Here is a 26,174-nt window from a genome sequence, read left to right as displayed (position 1 = left end):
GGGATTCAAAGCCAGCCTGGGCAGGAAAGCCTGTGAAACTCTTATCTCCAGTTTATTACTGAAAAAGCCGGACGTGGTGCTGTAGCTCAAGAGGTAGAGTGCTTGAGCAAAAGATGCTTCGGGACAGCACCCAGACCCAGAATTCAAGGCCTAGGGAACTACAGGAAAAAAAAGGAAGAAGAAAAGAAAGAGAAATAAAGAGCTAAAGGACACTCTCTGAGTTCAAGCCCCAGTAAAAGTACAAAAAAAATTTTTTTAAGTCTGTATACATGTTGTGTTAATAAATCTAAGGTCATTTTACAACCTACAAGAATAAAATGAGGGGCTGGGAAAGTGGCTCAGTGGTAGAGCGCTTGCCTTGCATGCAAGAGGCCCTGGGTTCGATTCCTCAGCACCACATAAGCAGAAGAAAAACAAAAGTTGGAAGTGGTGCTGTGGCTCAAGTGGTAGAGTGCTAGCCTTGAGCTGAAGAGCTGAGGGACAGCGCCCAGGCCCAGAGTTCAGGCCCCACGACCGGACCCCAAAAAAAAAGAATAAAATGAAGAAAATGTTAATTATCTATTGTTCCTTTTTCCCCCAGCTCCCTGCCCCCCCAAAAATGGGGAAAAGCATCACAGAAACCCCAAATTGCTTAAGAGACCCATCTTTTATCCTCAGGTTCCCACAGTCTAACTGGGAAGACAGACACCCAAATTGCTAGTCACAGACAAAGAAAGCAGGATAAAGGTATATGATCCAAATAGGCTAGATTTCCTCAGGGTGCATCAGGGAATCCTTCTAAAATAATTGTTTTTAATCTGACCTTAAAAGAGTAACTTTTCAGACAGGCCTGTAATCCTAGTCCCTCAGAAAACTGACATCTTGAAGATCAACTTATAAAACCAGACCAGTCGGGGAGTTGGTGGCTCATGCCAGTAATCCTAGCTATTCAGGAGGCTGAGATCTGAGAATCACAGTTCAAGGCCAGACCAGGCAGGAAACTCAGACTCTTCTCTCCAATAAACCACTCAGAAAACCGGAAGTGGCACTGTGGCTCAAGTGGTAGAGCGCTTGCCTTGAGTTGAAGAGCTGAGGGATACTGCCCAGGCACAGAGTTCAAGCCCCATGACCTACCAAAAAAAAAAAAAAAACAGCCCAGGCAGAAAGTTTAGGGGATCTTATCTCCAATTAACCAGCCAAAGCTGCAAATGCCAACCTTGAGAGGAAAAAAAAAAGAAAGCCAAGCAAGAGCAAAAGACCCTGAGTTTAAGCCCCAGTACTAGCTTAAAGTAAGTTTTCAAAAAACAAAGGCTCCCAGACCTCACAGAAAATGAAAAATGAAAAATAATTAGCAAACAGTGCCCTCAATAAATGGTAGCTACTATTACCATTGCCATATTACATCACTAGTCACTATTACTATACACTAGTCTGAGAGCAACTGTAAAACAAACCATTAGCTGGGTATGGTTGTACACCACATCTGTAATGCCAGCAGTCAGGAGACACAGGCCCTGAGTTCAAGCTCTAGTACCAGCACAAACAAAGACTTTTCATTTCAAATTATAGCATAATGTCTTTGGAAATACTAAATAACAAATAAGACAACTCATGTAGTATTATATAGAGAGCTATATAGTTGCTATTAGTCAAGTTGAACACATTAGCAATTGTCCAAGAGCAATTTTAAGACATATTCCTTTTTAAGAGATGTTAAGTGTATATTATAGCATCAGTGATATAAAGAAGCTAATAGCACTTGGAGAGTTGGAGAACTCAGGTTTATCAAGACAACAGGCCCAAACTCTTGAGTCCCAACTGACAGGAATACAATCCTTTGATCAGGTAGAACACAGTCATTTTGAGTTTCAGTTTACCCCAGTGGTTAGTTTCTTGAAAATTACTTGGAATCTGGTCCTGGCATTATCAGGTTAAGATAGCTCTGATAGTGGCTGAGATAGATAGGTAGGTAAGTAGGTACATAGATATGCATATATACATATGTATGTATATACATACATCATCTTGTACCAAACTATGAGGGTCAGTACATATCAAATGATTACACACCCTGCTGTCAAGCCTATAATTCTTGAGCTCTCCTGGTCTTGAGAACTATCCTATCCTTCAAATAGCTCCTGATGGGTAGGTCTGAGGAAACTGCTAACAGAGGCCCCAACTGCCCTGGCCCTCAGTTCAAACCATATTTCCTCAAGGGAATCTTGGGGGCAAAATATGCAGTTTTCATCTCACAGAGTGAGGACCATCGTTTATTATGCTGGCATTAGGTTGTCTTTATAGGACAAGAATCATATGTACAATCATCATCCATCCTACAGTTCTTTCTTAGTTTATTTGTGCCAGTCCTGAGGCTTGAACTCAGGGCTTAGGTACTGTCCCTGAGCTTTTTTTCACTCCAGGCTAGCACCTACCACTTAAGCCATAGCTCTACTTCAAGACTTTTTTTTTTTTTTTGGTCGGTCGTGGGGCTTGAACTCTGGGCCTGGGCGCTGTCCCTCAGCTCTTCAGCTCAAGGTGAGCGCTCTACCACTTGAGCTACAGCACCACTTCCGGTTTTCTGGTGGTTTATTGGAGATAGGAGTCTCACGGTCTCTCCTGCCCGGGCTGGCTTTGAACCGCGATCCTCAGATCTCAGCCTCCTGAGTAGCTAGGATTACAGGCGTGAGCCACCAGCGCCCGGTGAAGACTTTTTTTTTTTTTTAAGTTAATTGGAGATAAGATTCTCACAGACTTTCCAGTCCAGGCTGGCTTTGAATAGTGATCCTCAGATACCAGCAATCTGACTATGTGTGATTTCAGGCACTGGTGAACAGCAGGAAAGTCACAATCATAAAGGACTACAGGTGAATGTGTTCTCTGGAGGAAAATTTTATTATACTTATCAGGGAACAGATCTGTCTTATCAGTCACAGGAGAAGTTTTGTGTGTGTGTGTGTGTGTGTGTGTGTGTGTGTGTGTGTGTGTGTGTGTGTGTGTGTGTGTGTGTGTGTGTGTGTGTGTGTGGCAGTCCTGAGGCTTGAACTCAGAGCCTGGTGCTGTCCCTTAGTTTTTTTGCTCAAGGATAGCACTCTACCACTTGAGTTACAACTCCACTTCTGGCCCTTGGGTGGAATTGGAGATAAGAGTCTCATTAACTTTTCCTGCCTTGGCTGTCTTTGAACCTCGATCCTCAGATCCCAGTTTGCTGAGTAGCCAGGATTACAGGCAAGAGTCACCAGCACCTGCCTGGCAGACACTTTTGTCACTCTGATCTCCAGTGTAGAAAGATGTGCTATCTTGATTACCCCAGAATGTAAGTAAATCTGCTCCCTGCTCCTAAGCAGCTTTGTAAACATCTTTAAACAAAGCTGTCAATGCCATTTGCTCAGAAATACCAGAATTTCTCCCAGCAGTTTGTTGCATAGCAGCGTAGTTATCTGTTTTGCAATGGAATCATTTGCCACTAAAAATGCCTCCAGAATGACACCACATCAGGAACTCAGTATTGATCCTTGCTGTTGGCAAGTTAGACATATGACAGTGGCTCCAGGGTAGAGCACCTTATTATAGTGAAGTATTTGGGGATGGGACATAGTCTCCTTCCCTGTCACTGTGGCCATTTTGTTCATAATTCCATTGAGCAGGCACTGGGGATCTAGAAGAAGAGGCTGACACCCATCCACAGGTTCAACCTTTGTGTCCATTTGTTTTTTGAGATCCTCTTCAAGAAAGGATGCCCTCTGGTGGGCATCTGTAAGAAGAACAAATATTTTCTTCCATACTAATTCCCCAGGTCTACTTGTCACTCATCTTGGTTTCTGACCAGGAGTAAACATGGGGATCAGCTGTGCAGGAAACTAGGCACAGCAGAGAAAGCTGGACACTGGTGGCTCATGCCTGTAATCCTAGCTACTCAGGAGACTGAAATCTGAGAATTGAAGTTCAAAGCTAGCCTGGGCAAGAAAGTCCATGAAACTCTTATCAAATATAAAAGAAGCTGTCACTCAAGTGATAGAGCACTAGCCTCAAGCACAAAAGCACAGGAACAGTGTTCAGGCTCTGAGTTCAAGCCCCAGGAGAAGCACACACACACACACACACACACACACACACACACACGGAAAGAAAGAAGGGGAAAAGGAAGGAAAAAAGTAGCAGTGAAGAATACAGAGTGAGGAAACTTACTTAGAATAAGCACACCATAGGAAGGGGCAAAAGGAAGCATTTCAGTTCGTGCTTTAAATAGAGAAAGAAATGGGGCAGCAAGGGGAGAGAGATATGTATAATTGAATAGGCAAAATATGGTCTGGTTGATCATTATTTCAGTTCTGGTTCTAAAAGAGGTTCTGAGAAGTTGTTATAGTTGTTAGCACTTGAGGGGAGCAGTCTGGTTCCAGTGAGAGGATTACTCCAGCTCCAGGGACAGGTGGCAGTCCTGAAAGCTCTGCTGTTCCTTCCTTGAGCAGGTGGGTGGGGAGTTTTGGTCAATCAGTCCTATCACTCCTAGAACTCAAGGTGATTGTAGGAGATACTCCGTTGAAAGGAAACAGATGCAAAATGGAGTCAGGGATGGCAAGTTTTATTTAGCTTTCAATTAACATGTGAATCCAAGAAAGGAGTATAGGCTTTAATTTAGCAAAAACAATTTCTAACTATTTGTTATCTCCATGAAGGTAATCTACCATGATTTTAATCTTCCCTTTGCAAGAAATGAGAGGTGAGCAACCCATACAGGCTTAAGGTTTTATTGGAGGACAGACCAGCTGGGCTGCTCCAAGCAGGAATGGAGGCAGCAGCAATGGACAGGTGTGGATGAAGTTTAAGCAAAATTTTAGGGGGCAGTTACATGGGCCATATTTCATGGACCATGGGAACTGTGGGGGGAGGGGAATCAATGCAATGACTGGCACGAGAGTTTGTATGTCACACCTGGAAAATAGTACAACGTTGGGGAAATAGAAACTTAACAGATTTTTGTAAACAGGTAGGAGCACAGGAAGGAACTTAATCTGCAAGGTGATTCAGAGACCTTAGACCCTTGTGTTCTTAGACCCTTGGATTATAATGGCAGGTTTAGCATTCTGTCTTGTTTTCCTTGTCTGACTCTATAATTTCCTTAAGTAAATTCCAACAGACCTGAGGAGTGTCACATAGAAATGAAATAAAGTATTTTAAACATTATTAAAACTTTTGCTATATTGCTTTTTCTGTTAAGACAGAGGAAAGGAAGAGAGAGTGTTAATGATTTAGGCAACTTATGGTGTTCATTTAACTTACATACCTACAATCTTTTTTTTTTTTTTTTTTGGCAGTTATGGGGTTTTTAAAATTCTGGGCCTGGCAGCTATCCCTGAGCTCTTCAGCTCAAGGCGAGCACTCTACCAGTTGAGCCACAGCACCATTTTGGTTTTTTCTGGTGGTTAATTGGAGATGAGTCTCATGGACTTTCCTGCTCTGGCTGGCTTTGAACCACAATTCTCAGATCTCAGCCTCCTTAGTAGCTAGGATTATAGGTGTGAGCCACCCATGCCCATCTAATCTTATCTTTTTGAATATTTCTTCATAGTCCTTATAAGGCTCATCATGTTAAATCCTTTTTGAGCAGATGATTCATTAAAGTACATTGAACTATATGATTGAATGAGCATCTTCCACTGCAATAATTCTTTTTTTTCTTTTTTCTTTTTCTTTCTTTCTTTCTTTTCTTTTCTTTCCTTTTTTTTTTTTTTTTTTGTGCCTGTCCTGGGGCTTGAACTTAGAGCCTGAATGCTGTTCCTGAGTCTTTTTACTTAAGACTAGCACTCTACCACTTGAGCCACAGCTCCACTTCTGGCTGGTTTTGGTGCTTAATTGGCAAGAAAAGGCTTATGCACTTTCCTGCTTGGTGTGGCTTTGAACCACAATCCTCAGCTCTCAGCCTCCTGAGTATCTAGGATTATAGTTGTGATCTACCAGCGCCCAGTTCCACTTCAATATTTCTAAAGTATTCATTAAATATAATTTTAGGGAAATTTTATTTACCAAAACAAAAATCAACTATCATGTGTTCTAACACATATGGTGTCTTAAAACAACCTTAATTTATGATATCATAACTGGAGGCTAGAAATTCAAAATTGGCAGTATTGGCAGGACTTGATCCTTTCATCCAGAGACAAATTGTGAAGGCTCTGACACCATCAGTGAATTAATACCTTGATGAATTAATAAAATGATAGTGTTATTGGGAAATGTGTTCTTAGGGCTATATCTTGCTTTGGACCCTTTCTGTATCCTCTTTTCTCTGATTCCTATCTACCAGTAGTATAGAAAGGCCTCACTACATGTTCCCAAACCACCATCTCCTGCTCAAGTGTATGAGACCAAGCATCCATTGGACTGATCCCTCTGAAACTGCAAATCAAAATAAAATCTTTCCTCCCTTAAGTTGTTTCTATCAGGTATTTGGTTACATTGTTGAAGGAGAAAACAAACAAATACAAAATAGAACCTTTGTGGGCTACCACTGAGCTACATCCCAACCAAGATAACTTCTTCTTCTTCTCCCTCCTCCTCCTCCTCCTCCTCCTCCTCCTCCTCTCCTCCTCCTCCTCCTCCTCCTCCTCCTCCTCCTCCTCCTCCTCCTCCTCCTCCAACTCAGAACTCATTATGGATGCTTTTGCTCAATGCCTGGCACTCTACCACCGAAGCCACACTCCTAACCCCAATAGCTTCTTAATATATACGTGCCTTAGTCCTCTTTCCATGAATATAACATACTTTAGCTAATCAACTTATAAAGGGAAAAGGTTTATTCTGGCTTACAGTTTTAGAGGTTTCAATACATGACTCCATTGCTTGGGTGAAGCACCAATTCTCGACAGGCATGTGTAAAACAGAAAAACTGCTTACTCCATGGTGGGGAAGAAAGAGAGAAAGAATAGACTTGGGGGCTGGGAAGGTGGCTCAGTGGTAGAGCGCTTGCCTTGCATGCATGAGGCCCTGGGTTCAATTCCTCAGCACCACCTAAGCAAAAAGAAAAAAAGCCGGAAGTGGTGCTGTGGCTCAAGTGGTAGAGTGCTAGCCTTGAGCTGAAGAGCTGAGGGACAGTGTCCAGGCCCAGAGTTCAGGCTCCATGACCGGACCACCCCCCCCCCAAAAAAAAAGAATAGACTTGGGTTGCACAGCTCCTTTTGAGGACTTACTTTTAATGACCTTCCTCTTTAAGCCCCACCCCTAAAGCTGTACACTGTCTACTAACAGGGTCAAGCTTGGGACCAAGACTTTATCACTTGGGGTCTTCATGGGGCTCTGCAAATTCAAATGATAACAATAAACAAATATTGTCTCTCCTTATGATCATGAGTTTAAAAAAAAAAACATAGGGGCTGGGAATGTGGGAATGTGGCTTAGTGGTAGAGTGCTTGCCTAGCATGCAAGAAGCCCTGAGTTCGATTCCTCAGTACCACATAAACAGAAAAAGCTGGAAATGACACTGTTGCTTAAGTGGTAGAACATTAGACTTGAGCAAATGAAGCTCAGGGACAGTTTAAGTTTAAGCCTCAAGTTTAAGCCCTGGGACTGGCAAAAAAAGAAAGAAAGAAAGAAGAAGATATTGGTGATGTAATAAGCAATTTTTGCCATATATATAAGTTCCATATACTGGGACTTCTGCCTTATACAGAAATTCCAATCTGCTATTTTCTTTTTCTCAAGGAATGAAAATATGTTAGGGATTTGTAATGTGTACACATTTGTGCTAGAGAGCACACACACATACATACATATATACAAAAGGTGTGGCCATCTGGTGAAAAGAATGTAAACACATGTCATAGAGTGGGACTCCTGGGAAAGTTTCCTGAAATGATGTATATTAGTCATCTATTACTGAATAACAAACCACTACAAAACACAGAGGTTTAAGACATAGTTATTTATTCATAATTCTGTATTTGGATTGGATTCAGGTGTCCAGTCATGGTATCACTTAATTCAGCTGGATTGGCTAGTCCAAGGTGGCTTCCTCAGATCCCCTTCTCATAACCTATCCAAAGAAAGAGCCTGCCTGCTTGCCTGTCTTCTTCCTTTCCTTCCTTCCTTCCTTCCTTCCTTCCTTCCTTCCTTCCTTCCTTCCTTCCTTCCTTCCTTCCTTCCTTCCTCCTTTCCTTCCTTCCTTCCTTTCCCTTTCGTCCTTTCACTCTTTGGTTCTTCCTTTCACCTCCCCCCCTCTTTCTTTCACATACCACACAGGGTCTCACTATGTTCCCTAGCCTACTCTCATTCCTGGGCTCAAATGCTCCTCCCACCTCAGTGTGCATAGCTGGGACTTACCAATGTGTACTTGCACACTCTGCTAACCTGGCTATCTTTGAGAACCGTAGAACTATTCTAAGAGAACAATCCTCATTTACAAAATGATTATCAAGTCTTCACTTAACCCACATTGGTTGATATTCCCTTGGTAAACAATTTATATTGCCAAGTCCAATGTCATTGTAAGAGAGGACTTTGCAATACTTACTTTCCCTGATGAGAAATAGCTAGACTGGAAAGCATCATAGTTCCCAGGCATAGAGACAGCCCTGCAAATCTGGTCAAGGAGGTAGCTATAACACTAATTGCTCAGTACAAGACCCCTTCAAGACATACCAAAGTTCTGCTCAGATAATAGTCACATGTAGTAGCTAGTTGGGAACTTACCTATCTATCTATCTATCTATCTATCTATCTATCTATCTATCTATCTATCTATCTATCTATCTGTCTATCTATCTATCTATTCCTCAAGCATTAAGTGTTGACAATTATTACATCTGGTATTAGCATGGAGCATCTGTCATGAAGTATCCATCATGACCTGGCAGAGTAAAAAAGAAATAAAATTTCCACCAATAAAATCTATTGGTTGTAGTTCCCCATGGACCCTAGGAAAATTATAGCCTCAAATATTCAACAACAATTTGAGCCATGATCCAGAGTTCTGATTAGCTTGGAGCAGGGTGATGACGTGGGTAGGAGAGAGGGGGGTGGCTGGGACAGCAAGGATTTATACTACCAGTGTAACACCCTCAATCCTAATGACTCCTAGAAGCCTCTGGAGAAGACATTGATGGCACAAGGAATCTGAAAAATCCTTAGGTCAGGGCTGGGAAGGTGGTTCAGTGGTAGAGTGCTTGCATTGCATGCATGAGGCCTGGGTTCAGTTCCTCAGCACCACATAAGCAGTGGTAGAGCACTAGCCTTAAGCTGAAGAGCTGAGGGACAGTGCCCAGGCCCAGAGTTCAGGCCCCACGATGGACCAAAAAAAAAAAAATCCTTAGGTCAAGTAAACAGGGAATTAATGTCTCAAATGATTTTGGATCAAAATTAAGGGGGAAAGGAAAGGGAATGTTGTAGACTAAGAGAGAATGCTAAATAGAATACTTGAGCAGGGCTTGGATGAATTTTAGAAATACCTAGTGGAATTCTTAAAGCCTCAGGATCAAGCCACATGCCAAAGCAGTTAAATTAGACTCTCTAGGAATGTAACCTAGACATCTTGTGTGTGTGTGTGCACGCGCGCGCCAGAGCTAGAGCTTGAACTCAGGCCTGGACATTGTCCCTGAGCTTTTTTTGCTCGACTAGCATTCTACCACTTGAGCCACACTCCACTTCTAGCTCTTAAGTGGTTAATTGGCAATAAGTCTCACCGACTTTCCTGTCTAGGCTGGCTTTGAACCTTGATTCTTAGATCTCAGTCTCCTGAGTAGCTAGAATTAAAGACATGAGCCGCTAACACCAGGCTTAAGCATCCTGTTGGGTTTATTGTTGTTTGTTTGTTTTAAGCTATTTGATAATAGCCTGGCACTGGTGGCTTACAAAGCACTATCCTTGAGTACAAAAAACTCAGGGATAGCTCCCAGGCTTTGAAGTCAAGCCCCAGTACAGGAGGAGAGAAAAGGAGGGAGAGGAGAGAGGGGGATAGAAAAGGAGAAGGAAGAAGGGATGGGAGGGGAAGGGAGGGGAGGGGAGGGGAGGGGAGGGGAGGAGGTCTAATAATGGACCTGAGGTTTTGAAGAAGGAGCAGCTGAGGCTTGCTAGGAAAGCAGAGTGGGGTCAGTTACAGTGAGCTGAAAGTCCTGAAGGAAGGGAGTAAAGATTTGAGGACAAGGCTGTAAATCAACCTTGGAAGATGTTTTATTTTTGAAATAAAAGAAAAATGGATTTTGATGGCAGCTTTTTGACTTCCCCAAGTCCCACTAGAGCCCCTAACAGAGACACTTGTGCCCGCCCCCCTCCCCCCCCCACACCCGGGTTCACCACCAGGTGAAAGTGAACATACGGAAATATCCCTGGAGCTTAGTCCAGGATGCTTTCTCTAGGAAGTACTTTTGGCTATATACCTGGTACCCCTGAGCCTTAATGTCCTTCTCCACACAGTACAGGAGGTCTTCAATGTCGGGGCCCACATTCCAGGGCCCAAACCTAACAACCGGTATCTTTTTGACCTCTAAGTTATTCAGGGCGTCCCCACATTGGGCCGCCTCCTCGTCCGTGCGCACCACGCACACCACCACGCGCGAGGTGCGCATGCCCACGGCCTCGGCGCGCGCCAGGCGCAGCAGCACCTCCAGGTTCTCCCCGTAGCCCGGCACTCGCAGCAAGAACTGCTTCCGAGCCACCTGCTCCCCGAAGATCTGCGGCGTGTCCTCCAGGAGCTTGACCAGAGGCTGGATCTCATAGAACTGAGCCTCGTGGTACACCTCCAGGATGTTTTCCGTGGGCATGTGCCCCGTGCGCAGGTAGTCTAGGATGGGACTGAAGTAGGTGCCGGGACGATCGATGAAGAAGCGCCCTTCCGCATCTAAGTACACCTTGGCTGAGCTGGAAAACATCTCCGCCAGCTTTGAGCCCGGGAATTTTCTCAGGGTGCTCATGGTGGTGGTGTAGAACTGCCCTCCAACATTCAGCTCCACAACAGCGGATATCTGGGGAGAGCAGTGGGGGGAGGGGGGGAGAGGGGGAGACAGGGACAAACATCAGGGTGAACCAATAGTGCCACCTCCATGATACATAACTCATCTCAAAAGGATTCGGTTTGAGCTACACAGCTCCATAATGGAGGCATTTTAAGGAGGAAAAAAAAAAAAAAGAGGTTTCAGTTTGATTCAAGATCTGTCCAGAGCTGGGCTTACATCTTTAATCCTAGCTGCTCAGGAATCTGAGATCTGAGGATTGCAGTTGGAAGCAGATGGGGCAGAAAAGTCCACAAGACTTTTATCCCCAATTAACCAAATAAAAAACAACAAACCACCACCACCACAACAACAAAAATGTTAAGTGCTGCCACACATATTTCAAGCCGTGGTTCAATGTCTAGCACTGAAAAGAAACATCAGATCATAGGAAGATTATTACATATGAAGTGATCTCTGTCATTATTCTTACAAACTTCCACTCACTCGTTGTATAAAATATGGATGTGCTTACTTTGTACAGTGTGTCAGGTTCCTGGGACCCAGAGATAGGTCACACACCCAGAGTGGGGCACACACCCCACTTATACAGTCTAATAACTGTGCACAGTATCTTAAGTGCATTTAAATTGATCCTCTTCACATGCCTAGTAGAATGCATGAAATGCCAATTTATCAATGAGGAAACGAAAGGTGAAGAAAGTTATCCAAGACCAACCAGCAATTAAAGGGATAACATCTGAATTTGAACTCAGATCCCTTGACCTCCAAAGCTTGGCCATTTTACAAATTACCTTTTTATTTCCTTGCTGGCTTATTCACTGTGGAAAATGTAAGGACACCTCTGCCTTCTAAGAGCTCACAGGAGCAGAAACAATGGGTGGCTTACATATGTGGGTGTTGCAAAGGAAGATTCAAGGGTAGGTAGGACATGTTGGCTGTCTCTATGGATGTGTTGAAAGTTGTCAGGTTTCCTAGGGGATGTGATGGCTGCTGCTGCAGGAAAAATAATAAAAATCTGTGCAGTGGTACTGGGAAGGCTGGACTTCTGATCTGGAGATCTACCACAAGTCATTGCAAGGTAAGCGATGGCAACAGGGCTTCGGAGTGTTATCTAGGCTGATGATGTAGGTATGACCCCATTCTCAACTGGTCTGTGAGCTCTACTGCTACCATTAAAGTGCTGCACTGAAATGAAAAGAGACAAATGCAACCAAACTGCTAGGGAAAGGGGGGGGGGGGGGGAGAAGAGGGCTGAGTTGCCATGACAACAGCTTCTCCCAGGGGACAGATTGGCTGGATGAAGGGGAGAAAGCAGAGGAGAAGATGCATCCTGACAGCAGCCAAATAATACAGCTGAGAAAAACAAGCCTGAAACCTATGACTCCTTCCATCTCTCACAAACTTCACAGCCCCTTAGTAGGACTGGTTGATTAACCCTGAGGTCGCCTCCATAAAGCAGGCAGTTAAATGTGAAGCTGGCAACTTTAAAAGAACCAATGTGTTCTCCATGCTCCCATTCTGCCCAAAGCCCACATGTCCTTATCTGTTTGTTTACCAGTACTGGAGCTTTAACTTAGTACCACACTTAGGTTTTCTCCCTCACGGTTGGTGCTCTACTACTTGAACCTTAGCTCACTTCCAAGCCTTTTAGTGATTAACGAGATAAAAGTCTCTTGGATTTGTCTGCCTGGGCAGGCTTTGAACCATAATCCTCAGATCTCAACCTCCTCAGTAGCCAGGATTACAGGGGTGAGCTACCAGCAACTGGCAGAGTTGTTCTAAAATAAATAAATAAATAAATCTTGGTCTGGGAAGGTGGCTCAGTGGTAGAGTGGCTGCCTCTAGAGTGCTTTCATGAGGCCCTGAGTTCAATTCCTCAGCACCACATACGCAGAAAAAGCCAGAAGTAGCACTGTGGCTCAAGTGGTAGAGCAGTACTCTTGAGCTGAAGAGCTGAGGGACAGCGCCCAGAGTTCAGGTGCCACGAAAAAAAAGAAAAAAATCTGGGTGCTGGTGACTCACACCTGTAATCCTGGCTACTCAGGAGGCTGAGATCTGAGGATCATGGTTCAAAGCCAGCCCGGGCAAGAAAGTCCCTATGAGACTCTTCAGTTAACCACCAGAAAACTGGAAGTGGGGCTATGGCTCAAAGTGGTAGAGCACTAGCCTTGAGCAAAAGAGCTCAGGGGATAGCACCCAATCCCTGAGTTCAAGCCCCATGACAGACCAGAAAAAAAATTGTTTTTTAAGCTAAAATTCTGCATGAAGTAGTGAGAAGCCCACCAGAGTTAATTAGGCCCTCTGACTCATTCTTTTTGGTAATTGGAATAAACTGACTCATTACAATACTGAACTAAACATGCCCAGAAATGTATTCTCCATTCATCCTTTTAGACCTATGAGCTATGACTTTAAACTGAGCATGCTCAAAAATGTGCCCTTCCTTAACACCTGCTTTCTTATATGAATAGCATCAGCTCCCTAAGTAAAAATGTCATAGTTCTTTTGTTGAGGGAGAGGATTGCTCTGCAGATAACTTCAGTGTTCCATTCACCTGCGGCAGATAAATCTATCCACTACTCCTTTTCCTCCTGGCTGTGCTTATTGGCTTTGTATTCACCAGATGTGAACCCAGTGGGTTTGGTGACATCCCCAATTCCACTCACCCCAACCATGGGAGGGGGGTAACCAGGACTCAGGCCCACTGTGGGCAAGAGCGGGCTGGAAAGGGAATGATGGGATCGTAGTTTGGCCGGGCTAGTTGGATTGGCTTCTCTCAGTGCGGGCAGGAAAAAGGAACAGGCTGAGATAGAGCCCTGGACAATACCCAGTCAGGTGGAGAGAGAGGACAGACAGACACGTAGGAACTAAACAGGCCAAGAGGAGAAGGAGGAGCCAAAGGCGGCCAAGTAAGAAAAAGGGCAAATTAAGAGTTTGCACGGAGCAGACTGGAGATCGAGGGGCGGGGAGCAGAGCCGTGCAAGCAGGAGGGTCGGTGAAGACAAAATGGGCCCCCAGCCCAGGCGGAGGAGGGAAGAGCGCGCCGGGAGCAGCGCCCGGGGCGCGCGCAGATGAAAGCGAGGAGCGCAGGCAGCGTGGGGCAGGGCAGCGCGCACTCACGGTGTGCGGGCCCGGCCTCGGGCTCCGGGGCTGCGGGCTGGGCGGCTTGCTGCGGGGCGCTGGGGTCAGGCTCATCCTGGGAGCGGCTCCACCTGCCAGCCCTGCCACCTGGAGGGAGCTCAAGGCCAGGCAGCGAGCGGAAATGTACCTGCCTTCCTGCCCCTGGGCCAACCCCAGGCACTGACCTGGGCGGGGCGGGGTTTGCGGGGAGACCCTAGGCCAGGCACTGCCCCGCTCTGCCTCTCTGGCTCTTGATTGTCAAATAAGGAAGGACGACATTAACCATCAGAGACTTTCTATACCTCAAAGCCAGCCTCCAGAAGATAGGGAGGCCAACGTAGGCTTGATCCACCTCTGAGAAGTTGTTGGGGGGGGGGGGGGAGTACCAAGTTCGACCAGTGTAGGTATTTATTTTGTAATCCCAGTACTGAGAGGCCCAGGAGAGGGAATCATGAATCAGAGACCAGCCTGAACTAAATACTGAGAATTGGTCTCAACAGTAAGTGAACAAATCAATAAGTGCTTGATGTGGGCTGTGCTTAGCGATTTCTTTGGAACGCACCAAATGAAAAGGAAAAAGGAGAAGTAAGGTTGCAGTAGAGAAACTGATGAATTCTAGTTTAGAAACTGACAAACTGGGCTCTCTGTGGCTCATGTCTGTAATCCTAGCTACTCAGGAGGCTGAGATCTGAGGACTATGATTTGAAGCTAGCCTGGGCAAAGTTCTTGAGGCTCTTATCTCCAATTAACCAGCAAAAAACCGGAAGTAGAGCTGTGGCTCAAGTGGCAGAATGCAAGCCTTGAGCAAAAAAGCTAAAGGACAGTGCCCAGGCCCTGAATTCAAACCCCAGTTTCTACACACACACACACACACACACACACACACACACAAATACTATTCAGCCCAAGTGACTGAGATCAACATGAACAGGTGTGAAGGCTGTTAACTATGTACATTTGAGAGCTTGTAATAAAACTAATATCTTTACAAGCTGGGTGTGGTTATGCATGCCTGTAATTCCAGCTACTCTGGCAGCTGAGGCAGGAAGATAACCAGTTTGGGCACAATAAAGCCTTATCTCAAAAAAAAAAAAGTCTTTATTTCAAAATCTATACCTGAATGTTGAAGGGGTGACACTGATCAAGATACACTATACACATAAACTCCTTTGGTGAATGGGAGCACCCTTGTACAACTACATAAACGTCATTAAAATCTTACTCTGGTAAGAAAGATACCTACTGACCATTACTCCAGAAACAAGGCCATCAAAAATGGGGAATTGAAGGTAAGGTCATAGCCTTGAGTAGTCTACAGAAACTTGAAGACTAGAAGTAATGTAGTGTCCTAGATAGGATCCTGGAAAAGAAAACAGACATTGTACAACAGGAAATATTAATTAGCTATTGACTTCAATTAATAATAATGTACTGATATGGTAAGGAATATGATAACCCTCTGTACAATCTTCCCAATTTCTTTGTAAATCAAAAATTGCTAAAAAACAAAAGTAAAAAAAATTTGACATCATTAAAAAAAAAACCAAGCTGGTCACTGGTGGCTCATTGTGGTTCAAAGCCAGTCTGGGTAAACAAATCCAAGAGACTCTTATCTCCAACCCCCGCCCCCCCCCCCCCCGCAAAAAAAATCTAAAGCAAAGCCAAAAATGAGAAGTGGAATTGTGAACCTTGAACCAAAAAACTAAGGGACAGTGCCTTGGCCCTGGATTCAAACCCCAGAACTAGCATAAAAAAAAAAGAAACAAAGAGATCTAGGACTCAGTATTCTAGCAATGACAACAATGAGGGATTTAATTTAAATTGACTTGAGTTGGCAGGGCCCTCAATGCTAGACAAAGAAAATAAAACCTGAGCCAGGCACCGGTGGCTCATGCCTGTAATTCTAGCTACTCAGGAGGCTGAGATCTGAGGATCGCAATTCAAAGCCAGCTCAGACAGGAAAGTCCATGAGACTCTCATCTCCAATAAACCACTAGAAACCGGAAGTGGCGCTGTGGCTTAAGCAATACAACGCTCACCTTGAGCTGAAGAGCTGAGGGACAGTGCCCAGGCCCAGAATTCAAGCCCCAAGACCAACCAAAAAGAAAGGAAAGAAAGAAAGGAAGAAAGATAGAAAGAAAGAAAGGAAGGAAGGAAGAAAGAAAGAAAGAAAGAAAGAAAGAAAGAAAGAAAGAAAGAAAGAAAGAAAGAGAAAGAAAGGAAGGAAGAAAGAAAGAAAGAAAGAAAGTGAAAAGAAAAGAAAGAAAACCTGAGACTGGTAGCTCAGTGGTAGAACACTTGCCTAGCAAGATGGAACCCTAGCACCACAAAAGGGAAGAAAGGAAAGGAGGGAGGATGGGAGGATGGGAGGATGGGAGGATGGGAGGATGGGAGGATGGAGAGTGAGTCAGGTATGATGGTTCATACATGTAATACTCAGTACTTGGAAATCAGTGGCAAGAGGATTGAGAGTTCAAGGCCAACCAAGGCAAAGAAACCATCAAGACTGTCTCAAAAGAGAAATAAGAGCAAATGGGGAGGGGGCGAGGGTGGAGTAGCTGAGGTTGTAGAACATTTGCCTAACATGTACAAGGTCTGAATTCAATACCTAAAAAAGAAGAGAAGGAGAAAAGAAGAAAAAGAAGAAAGACGATGAAACCCAAGCTTGGAAAAGCCAATGTCACCTCACAGTCTAAGGTCATGAACCACAAAAGGAAACAAGGCAAAGTTTCCTCACTATGAGCAAGAGTCAACAGACACAGATGCACGAGCATCTCAGATACTGATGGTATACAATGTAGAATGCAAATGTATTTAATGTGCTTAAATAAATAAAAGGGTATAGTTAAAACTGAGTAACAGGGCTGGTAGTATAGCTTAGTAGTAGAACACTTGCTTAGCTAGGATAAGGCCTTGAGTTTTAAAGCCAGCAGCTTCCCGCCCCAATACACACACATGGGGGGGGGGGGGAGCCCAGTGTGGTGGTACATGCCTGTAATCCAAGTACTCAAAAGGCTGAGACAGGATGTCAAGAGTTCAAAGCAGTCTGGGCTCAAAAATAAATAAATATGAAGCCGGATGCTGTTGGCTCATGCCTGCAATCCTAGCTACTAAGGAAGCTGAGATCTGAAGATCACTGTTCAAAGCCAGCCCAGGCAGGAAAGTCCTTGAGACTCTTATCTCCAGTTAACAACCAGAAAATCAAAAGTGGCGCTGTGGCTCAAGTGATAGGTAGAGCACTAGCCTTGAGCTGAAGAGCTCAGGGACAGTGCCCAGGGCAGGAGTTCAAGTCCCTCAACCAACAAATAAATAAATAAATAAATAAATAAATAAATAAATAAATAAATAAATAAATAAATAAATGTGTTATGTTAATTATAACAGATATCCACTAGAGAAGAGAAGCATAACAAAATGCCTCTTTAAGTCGTATCTGTTTATGATAGCATATAAAGGTGAAAATGACAAATATCAGCTGTTAACATTCATAATTCAGCAGTGTAGTAGAAGAAATGGAGATTGTTTTCTTTTTATAAAATTTTAAATTAGTATTATAAAGGTGATGTACAGAGGGTTATAGTTACATAGGTAAGTTTAAAAAGTATATTTTTCTTCTCTCTCTTGCTCTTTCTTTCTCTTTCTCTTTCTCTCTTTCTCTTTCTCTCTCTTTCTCTTTCTCTCTCTTTCTCTTTCTCTCTTTCTTTCTCTCTTTCTTTCTCTCTTTCTTTCTCTCTTTCTTTCTCTCTTTCTTTCTCTCTTTCTTTCTTTCTTTCTTTCATTGTTGGGTAGTTGTGGGGCTTGAACTCAGGGCCTAGCACTGTCCTTGAGCTCTTTTTGCTCATGGCTACCACTCTATCACTGTAGCTCAAAGCCAGCCTTGAGTGGTTAGTTGGAAATAAGAGTCTCACAGGGACTTTTCTGCCTGGACTGGCTTTGAACCACAATCCTCAGATCTCAGCCTCCTGATTAGCTAGGATTACTGGTGTGAGCCACTGGTACCTAGCAATAGTACATTTCTTTTTAGACAATGTCACTTCTTCCCTTTGCTCAAGAATATTTTCTTTTTCTTTCTTTCTTTCTTTCTTTCTTTCTTTCTTTCTTTCTTTCTTTCTTTCTATCTTTCTTTCTTTCTTTCTTTTTTTTTGTTGTTGCGAGGCTTGAACTCTGGGCCTGGGCACTGTTCCTTAGCTCTTCAGCTCAAGGCAAGCACTCTACTATTTGAGCCACAGCTCCACTTCTGGTTTTCTGAGTGGCTTATGGGAGATAGGAGTCTCATGGAGGCTGGGAAGGTGGCTCAGTGGTAGAGTGCTTGCCTTGCATGCATGAGGCCCTGGGTTCAATTCCTCAGCACCACATAAGCAGAAAAAGCTGGCAGTGGTGCTGTGGCTCAAGTGGTAGAGCACTAGCCTTGAGCTGAAGAGCCTGAGGGACAATGCCCAGGCCTAGAGTTCAGGCCCACAACCAACAAAACAAACCCCCTCCCCTCAAAAAAAAAAAAAGTTTCATGGACTTCCCTGCCGGGGCTGACTTTGAACCACAATCCTCAGATCTCAGCCTCTTTAGTAGCTAGGATTACAGGCATTCGGCTAAGAAAGTTTTGTTAATACTTTGCACATTATGTCATTAGCTGCAATGAATATGAAACAGTATAAGAAAGAAAAAAGAACTCCATAAGACAAGCAGAAGGAAGTCAGCTTTTCAATTTGAGAAACCTGGGAAGGCTTCATGGACAAGATGGTATGTAAGCTGAGTCTTGAAGGAAGAAGAGGTTTGTTTGAGCCAAGCCTGGGAGGAGGGTCTTCCCAACGAAGGGAAAGTTGTACAAAGCAAAGGAAGGAAATAAAAGAAAAATGACCGGCACTAAGTAGTGGCAGTGAGTGCAAACTCTCTATACCTTCCACATACAACTACTCTACAGATGAGGAAACTGAGGCTTGGAGAAGTTAAATGAATGTTTCAAAGGCCACAACTGGTAATTTGCAAAGTCACATTTGAACTCTTTCTCACTGAAAAGTCATCTCTAACCAGGCTCCAGTGGCTTACAACTGCAATCATAGGTATTTGGGAGGCTGAGTATGGGGAGATCAAAGTTTAGGCCAACATGGGCAGAAAAGTTCATGAGATCCCCTTCTCAACCCATAGCTGAGTACAGTAGTGCACACCTGACAGATTGGGAGAATTGTGGTTCTGGGCCTGCTCAGGTTTTTTTTTTTTTAAGTCTTCAAGATAGCATTGTTATATGTGCCTATCATCCCAGCAACCATAAAAGCCTAAAATAGGCAGATCCTGGTCCAAGTGTGCACCCAAGCAGAATATGAGATCCTATCGCAAAATTACCAGCACAGAGCCAGGTACCCGTGGCCCACATATTTAATCCTAGCTACTTAGGAGGCTGAGACCTGGAGGATCTCTGCTTGAAATCCCATCCCAGGCAGAAAACTCAGAGACTCCTATCTCCAAAATAATCAGCAAAAAACAGGAGGCATGGCTCAAGTGAAAGAGTTCCAGCTGAGCAAGCAAGCCAAGCAAGGGCAAGGCCCTGAGTTAAAACTTTGGTACCAGCTAAGTAAATAAATATCCAGCATGAAAAAAGGATTGGCAGTATGGCACAGTAGAAGAGTAACTGCCTAGCAAGCATGAAACCCTGAATTTAAACACTAATCCTGAAAAAAAAAAACACCTTTTTTTTCTCTTTGACCATGCAGCATTGTTTTGTATCTACGTGTATTAGTTCATTTTCTGTTACAATAACACAATTCCTGAGGCTGTGTACTTTAAAAAGAAAAGAGATTTATTTACTCACAGTTTTGAAGGCTAAAAGTTCAAGATCAGGTAAAGACCACCTTGACTAGATTATGCAGATGTTGGGAACTTGTGAGAGACAGAGAGATCACATTGAGACTAGAAGTCAGAGTGAGACCAGGGAGGGGCCGGCATCACCTCCCACTAGGACTTCTTAAAAGGCCCCCTCCTTTAAACATCAACACACAAGCTTTAGGGAGTACACACAAACCATTCCAATCCACCACACTGGGCAAAATATGTGCCTTGAACCAAAGGACCCAGGCCATGGGGCAGGGCCTAGGATGTTCTCAAAGCTGGCTTCTTTGCCTGCTATGTGGGTGAGGAGCTCCCATGGGTTCTCCAGGGCACGAGTGCCCACTGTGCTTTGCACAATCTGATTTCTCCTATTGGATTGACCAGTTGCATGGGCCAAGATTGAACCTGATTCTAGGTGAAGGTTTGTGAAGTTTCCCTCTAGAAGTAAGGACCTTCCATTTAGGGTGTTTAGTCCCAGGTCCTTTACTTCAATCATAGAATAAGAAATTCTGTACAATCACAATGGTAAGAAAACTTGGCAGAGCTTTATTGAATAAGCAAGCAAGAAGACAAACAGGCAAGCAGAAAGCAGAAGCCCAAGGTTTGGATGCTCAAAGGGAGACACACAAGCTCTTTGGTATCAGGGCTCTCTGTGATAAAGGCAGGCTCTGATTTAAAGTTAAAGTGTTTTTCTTTGTTCTCACACCTGGCACATGTAATCACTCTTGGACTTAGAGTCTCTAAGACTGACTTGCTAGTTAAACTTTAATCATTATGTTTGGGCATCCCTTCAAAGAAAAGATACATTCTGCCATTTTTCAAGACAGATGTCCCTTGAGATAAGTAAGAAGGAATCCTTTTCCTAAGTATTTGCCTTTCCAGTATACATTTTTCTTTAGGATGTCTTTGCTCAGTTTTCAGAGCACACTAATTATTTTGGTCCAGCAGGCCAGGGCAGATGGAAAAAGCTGTTCTTGCTCTTTTCCTTTTCCTTGTAGTAACACTGCAGCTTACGAAGGAGTGTATGGCTTAAAACAAAGATAATGCTTGTATAGTTCTAAATACAGTATTTGTTTCTGAACTCCTGGCTGCTCTTTGCCACACTTCATGTGTTAATCTATTTCTAATCTATTTCCTGGCTGTTATTTATCATGTCTCATTTTCTAATCTATCTATTTCTACATATTTTGTGATTTATACTGCCTCAGGATGAGTCAGCAGAGGTTTAAAGATCTCCTCCGACCCCCCAAAGAAAGAAAGAAAGAAAGAAAGAAAGAAAGAAAGAAAGAAAGAAAGAAAGAAAGAAAGAAAGAAAGAAAGAAAGAAAGAAAGAAAGAAAGAAAAAGAAAGAAAGAAAGAAAGAAAGGCTGGATGCTCCAAAGGATGGTGGGCAAACACACCACTTGACACTTTAGCTCCATTTCCTCCTTCTTCCTCAATCTCAGTACAACCTGCTTTCTCATGCATTGAAGCCTTTGTTCCTTGTGTTTATGCCCTTCCCTGCTCTGCTTAGAAAACTCCAGTACAACCCTCAGAACCCAATTCAGATGACTCTCTTCCTTTTTGCATCCATTCATACATTTGTCCTTCAGGGGAATTGGCACCTCATTTTTTTTTTTAATAGCTGAACACCTTAGGCTCTTGGCCCTCTTTCAAACTGAGCATGAGCAGACAAAAGATCCAGGTTTCTGCTCTGGCTGAGCCATTTATTCACGACTCACCTTGGGCCAATCCCTGCCTTGGGGGCCAGCTCTCCACCTGTAATATGGTGGAGGCTGGGGTAGCTGAGAAAGTACTTGTGAACCTGTCTGGCTTGCTACTTTGGCAACAAAAGAATTCGGAGAGCCCCTTGATGTTGTCTATGACTGTATCTTATTTCCCTTTGGCCTGCTTCCAAGAGCAAGCTGCTTCCCCTGACTCCTGAGCATGCCCACCCCCTTCTTTGTTCTTCCTGAGACAAAACCACCAGCCCCTCTGCTCTCCAGGCAGCTGGGCATTGGGCCAGCCAGTCAAATGGCAGCTGGGACCTGGATGAAAGGGCGCTCAGAAGGCTTCCTATGGCAGAATGCCCAGCCCAGACCTGGCAGCCCTGGGCCTTGCTGCTCCCCCCATCACTGGCTCCCCCCATCCCACCCACCCCTCACACAAGGCTCCTTTTGTGAGCTCTGCAGAGGGGGATTCTCCCTCCCTTTGTTGCTACTGGTGGAGGAATAGTATTTAAGGAATGTTCCAAGCCTGAACCAAACTGGCCTGACTTTGTGCCAAGCAGTTTGGAGAGTTTTAGTCCAATTTATCTTCAGAACAATGCTGGTAGCAAGTATTGCTTCTCTCTCTCTCTCTCTCTCTCTCTCTCTCTCTCTCTCTCTCTCTCTCTCTCTCTCTCTCTCTCTCTCTCTCTCTCTCTCTCTGCATGTGTCTGTGCCTGCACCAATACTAGAAATTGAACTCAAGACCTCTCTCTCTTGCTTGATTTTTATGCTCATGGCTGGCCCTCTGCCTCTTGAGCCACACCTCCAGTTCCAGTTTTGTCTGTCTCTGTGCTCACACAGATTCAGAGATCTCTGATCTCAGCCTCCTAAGTAGCTAGGATTGAAGGCATGAGCCACTACTGGCACCTGACCTCTTTCTTTCTTTTGACAGTGTCTTGCTATGTAGCCTCAATCTAGCAATCCTCCTTCCTCAGCCTCCTTTCTTTCTTGCTTGCTTGCTTCTTTTCTTTCTTTCTTTCTTTCTTTTTTTTTTTTTTTTTGGTCAGTCATGGGGCCTGAACTCTGGGTCTGGGCACTGTCCCTCAGCAATTCAGCTCAAGGCTAGCACTCTACCACTTGAGCCACAGCGCCACTTCTGGCTTTTTCTGTTTATGTGGTACTGAGGAATTGAACCCAGGGCCTCATTCATGCTAGGCAAGCTCTCTACCACTGAGCCACCTTCCCAGCCCTCTTCCTCAGCCCCTTGAGTGCTAGGTTTACAGGCATGCATCACTATGCCTGGGCACCATTCTCTCTTGAGAGATGAAGAACATTCTTGTGAGCTTCCTGTGTGTAAATCTTGGATCCAGGAACTGGGAAAAGAGCCAAGAGCCAGGAGACAAGGGCTGACCTCCTGGGGTTCTCTGTTAGTAAGGACGCACACAGACTGTAATTACAAAACAACAACAAACAAACAAAAGCCTCCCAAGTGAATATCAAGGGCCTATAGCTATAGTTAGGTACTGATGAATGTACAGATAATGGTGAATATATTAGTGGGCAGGCAGGGCAATGAGGGCTTTTCTGAAGTGAGATATTAAGAATGAAAAGGAGTTAAATGAAAGTAGTAGACGAGGCTACACAGGCCTTGGAGGCCTGAGTCAGGAGGGAGCTATCTAGATAGAACTCTGTGAAAAAAGAGCAAGGAAAAGCAATCCTCTTCAACCCATTCCCCCCCCCTCCCCCATCATCTTTGGCTCAGGCAGCCTCTGTTAGAAAAGCCACATTCTAAAATCTTATAGTGACTCAGTGAATCAACTTCTCAAACAATGTGTCTTCCTTCCTTTCTCCCTACCCCTTCTTTTGGCAGTGCTGGGTTTTGAACTCAGGGATTCTCACCCAGTTTGAGCAATACCTCCAAGTCCTGTTCAGTGTTGATTATTCTAGAAATGGGTTCTCGTGAACTTTTCTACCAAGGCTGGTCTAGAACCACAATCTTCCTGTTCTCAGCCTCCTTCATAACTAGAATTACAAGTGTGAGCCACCAGCTAGGAATTCTTTACTCATAAGCATGTCTATGAGCTCTGGAGCCTCACAGCCTTTATGCTTCCTTGAGAGCTGTGACACACAGAGTTTCTAGGAGGGATCTGGGGGGTAATGCGGGGGCATGCACTGTCGGCTGCCAGAGATAGGCAGTCATGGGCTGCATAGACAGATAGGAAAAATGGCTGAACTTTCTTTCGAAGCTCATCACTTGCTTGAACCCTAGGTCTACCAAGCTACTTTCTGAAGTGGCTTACCAAAACAGCAAGCAGCCAGAGCCTGTGAAAAGTGGTTTAGAACTGGGGATGGAGCTCAGTGGTAGTGTAATAACCAGTATGGCCTTGTGGCCCGGCCTGCTGGAGAGGGCGGGGCATAGGCAAGCCTCACTGCTCCACTGGACAGAGCAGGGCATTGAGAGGCTGATGTCACTACCCACGGGGCGTGTCATGCCGCCGAAAAGGGCGGAGCAAGCCGCCGAAAGGGGCGGGGCATGCGGCTGGAGGAGGTGGGTGATTGAGCCCCACATGCTGAGCTGCCTATTGGGATTGGACAGGGGGCAGCTTGGGGGAGGAGCATGAATGGCAGTTTGAAACCATTAGTGGGGGAGGGACTCAGCCTATCTGGCTATATATAGGGGAGTAGGGGAAAAACCAGGGGCCTAAGGGGAGTAGGGTAGAGAGTAGGGGAAAGACAGAGTCCTGAGGGAGGAAGGGAGAGCAACAAGGAGAGTGGTAGGAGTGGAGGGAGAGACTGCAGGGCAGGGCAGAGCAGGCCTGTGGAGAGTGGAGAGGCCTGCAGGAAAGGAGGAAGGGAAGAAGGGGAAAAGCTTTCCCTTTTGGAGGTTTTGAACTTTAGAGCTTTGGAGGTCTGAGGTTTGGAGGTTTGCAGACCCACTAATTTGGTGGTTTGCAGACCAACTAATAAAGGTGTGTGTGTGGGGGGGTGTCAGGGCTGCCTACTGGAGGCTTGGAGGTTTGGTGGTTGAGGCTGCTCTTGGTTCTGGGTATCTAGCCCAGGACAAGGTAGGCTCAGGACCCCTTTCTGGTGTAAATAGTGTAAATAAACTTTTGTCCATCTTTGACTGTGCCTCGATGGAGTGTCTCGCTCTCTGGAAGTCATAAGTGTAGAGGGCTTGCCTGGTAGGTAGCTACGTACAAGGCCCTGGGTACAGTTCCTGACACTGAAGAAAAGGTTTCTTCCATATGATCTAAGGTTCTTCCATATGGAGAACCTTAGACGATGGCTGGAAAGTCCAGGTGTGCCCCTAGTTTACCCCATGGGTCCTTTAAGAAGACCAGAAGAAGTCAGGACTCTCTGAGGGGAGGATGATGAAAGTAGCTTGTTTCCTTTAATATGCCTGCATTATTTTGCCTTGTTTGTTCAAAGGCATTATCACATTTAATCTCCACAACAACCCAATAAGGATGTTTAAAAGAAAATGAACAGCCTCCTTGTTACTGATCCTGAGCTGCTTGGTCCTTCTTACAATATGGTCGACAACTGAAGCCAGTTTTGCAAATGAGTGAGAATTTCTTTGCAAGGCAGCAGGGACTTGGGAGACTCAAGTCTCCAATTTGCCTTCTTAAGGATTTGGAGATACTTAGGGTAAAGAAGCAAGGTGAAGCCGGGCACCCGTGGCTCATGCCTGTAATCCTAGCAACTCAGGAGGCTGGAGGGTGGAGGTTCAAAACCAGCCGGGCAAGAAAAGTCCCTCTGAGTTTTTTTTTTTTGGGGTCCGGTCGTGGGGCCTGAACTCTGGGCCTGGGCGCTGTCCCTCAGCTCTTCAGCTCAAGGCTAGCGCTCTACCACTTGAGCCACAGCGCCACTTCTGGCTTTTTTCTTTTTGCTTATGTGGTGCTGAGGAATCGAACCCAGGGCCTCATGCATGCAAGGCAAGTGCTCTACCACTGAGCCACCTTCCCAGCCCAAAAAGTCCCTCTGAGACTCTTATCTCCAATTAACCACTCTAAAACCAGGAGTGGCGCTGTGGCTCAGGTGGCAGAGCAGTAGCCTTGAGCACAAAAGCTCAGGGACAGCTTCCAGGCCCTAACTTCAAGCCCCAAGACTAACACACACACACACACACACACACACACACACACACACACACACACACAAAGAAGCAGCAAGATGAGTTAAGGAATGGGGAATGATGACTGGAAGTGACATAACCATTGGCCTGAGCATGTGTGGTCCCTCTTCCTGCTCTTCAAGGGTCTCATATTCACAAAGTGTAGGCTAAGTATGATCTGAGGATCATACTTAGCTTCCTGAGGTCAAAAGGTCATCCAGTAGACACCTGTGCAGGCCCACATGAGAGTCAGAGTCTCAACAAAAACAGCCTTCCAGTCCCTGAAAGGTAACCTAGCAACTGTTCCCATCCTCACAACCCATTGGTCATCAGAGGTGTCCATGGCAACACTAGTGGGACACTGATAATGGACAGCTCTACTGTGTGACCTCCAGAATTAGTGATTTTTTAAAAGACAACTAAAAGCAAAAGGAACATGGGAGCTCCCAGTCAGAGAAGTAAAGGCCAGCTGTATTTGTCAACTGGTAATTAGCAAAGATAGAATTGTATCTT

The 26,174-nt window shown here is 44.8% G+C and overlaps 1 protein-coding gene across 2 annotated transcripts; it reads right to left on the bottom strand.

Annotated features, from left to right (window-relative positions):
* Nucleotides 1–10,244: 10,244 nt before the first annotated feature.
* On the bottom strand, nt 10,245–25,871 carry Kctd14 (potassium channel tetramerization domain containing 14). Of its 2 annotated transcripts, none has more exons than XM_070034660.1 (2): nt 25,853–25,871; nt 10,245–10,928 (listed from the first exon to the last, which is right to left on the bottom strand). In XM_070034660.1, the coding sequence occupies exon 2, from the start codon at nt 10,875–10,877 to the stop codon at nt 10,257–10,259; it is 621 nt and encodes a 206-aa protein (XP_069890761.1). In that variant the 5' UTR covers nt 10,878–10,928; nt 25,853–25,871; the 3' UTR covers nt 10,245–10,256. The 2 variants fall into 2 exon arrangements, with proteins under 2 accessions (XP_069890761.1, XP_069890760.1); XM_070034659.1 differs by lacking the exon at nt 25,853–25,871 and adding an exon at nt 14,040–14,152.
* Nucleotides 25,872–26,174: the final 303 nt, after the last annotated feature.

This window comes from Dipodomys merriami, unplaced genomic scaffold (genome assembly GCF_024711535.1).
Source record: "Dipodomys merriami isolate MVZ:Mamm:240054 unplaced genomic scaffold, mDipMer1.0.p SCAF_25, whole genome shotgun sequence".
NCBI classification, from domain to species: Eukaryota; Metazoa; Chordata; class Mammalia; order Rodentia; family Heteromyidae; genus Dipodomys; species Dipodomys merriami.
This window is presented reverse-complemented; position numbering and strand designations above follow the sequence as displayed.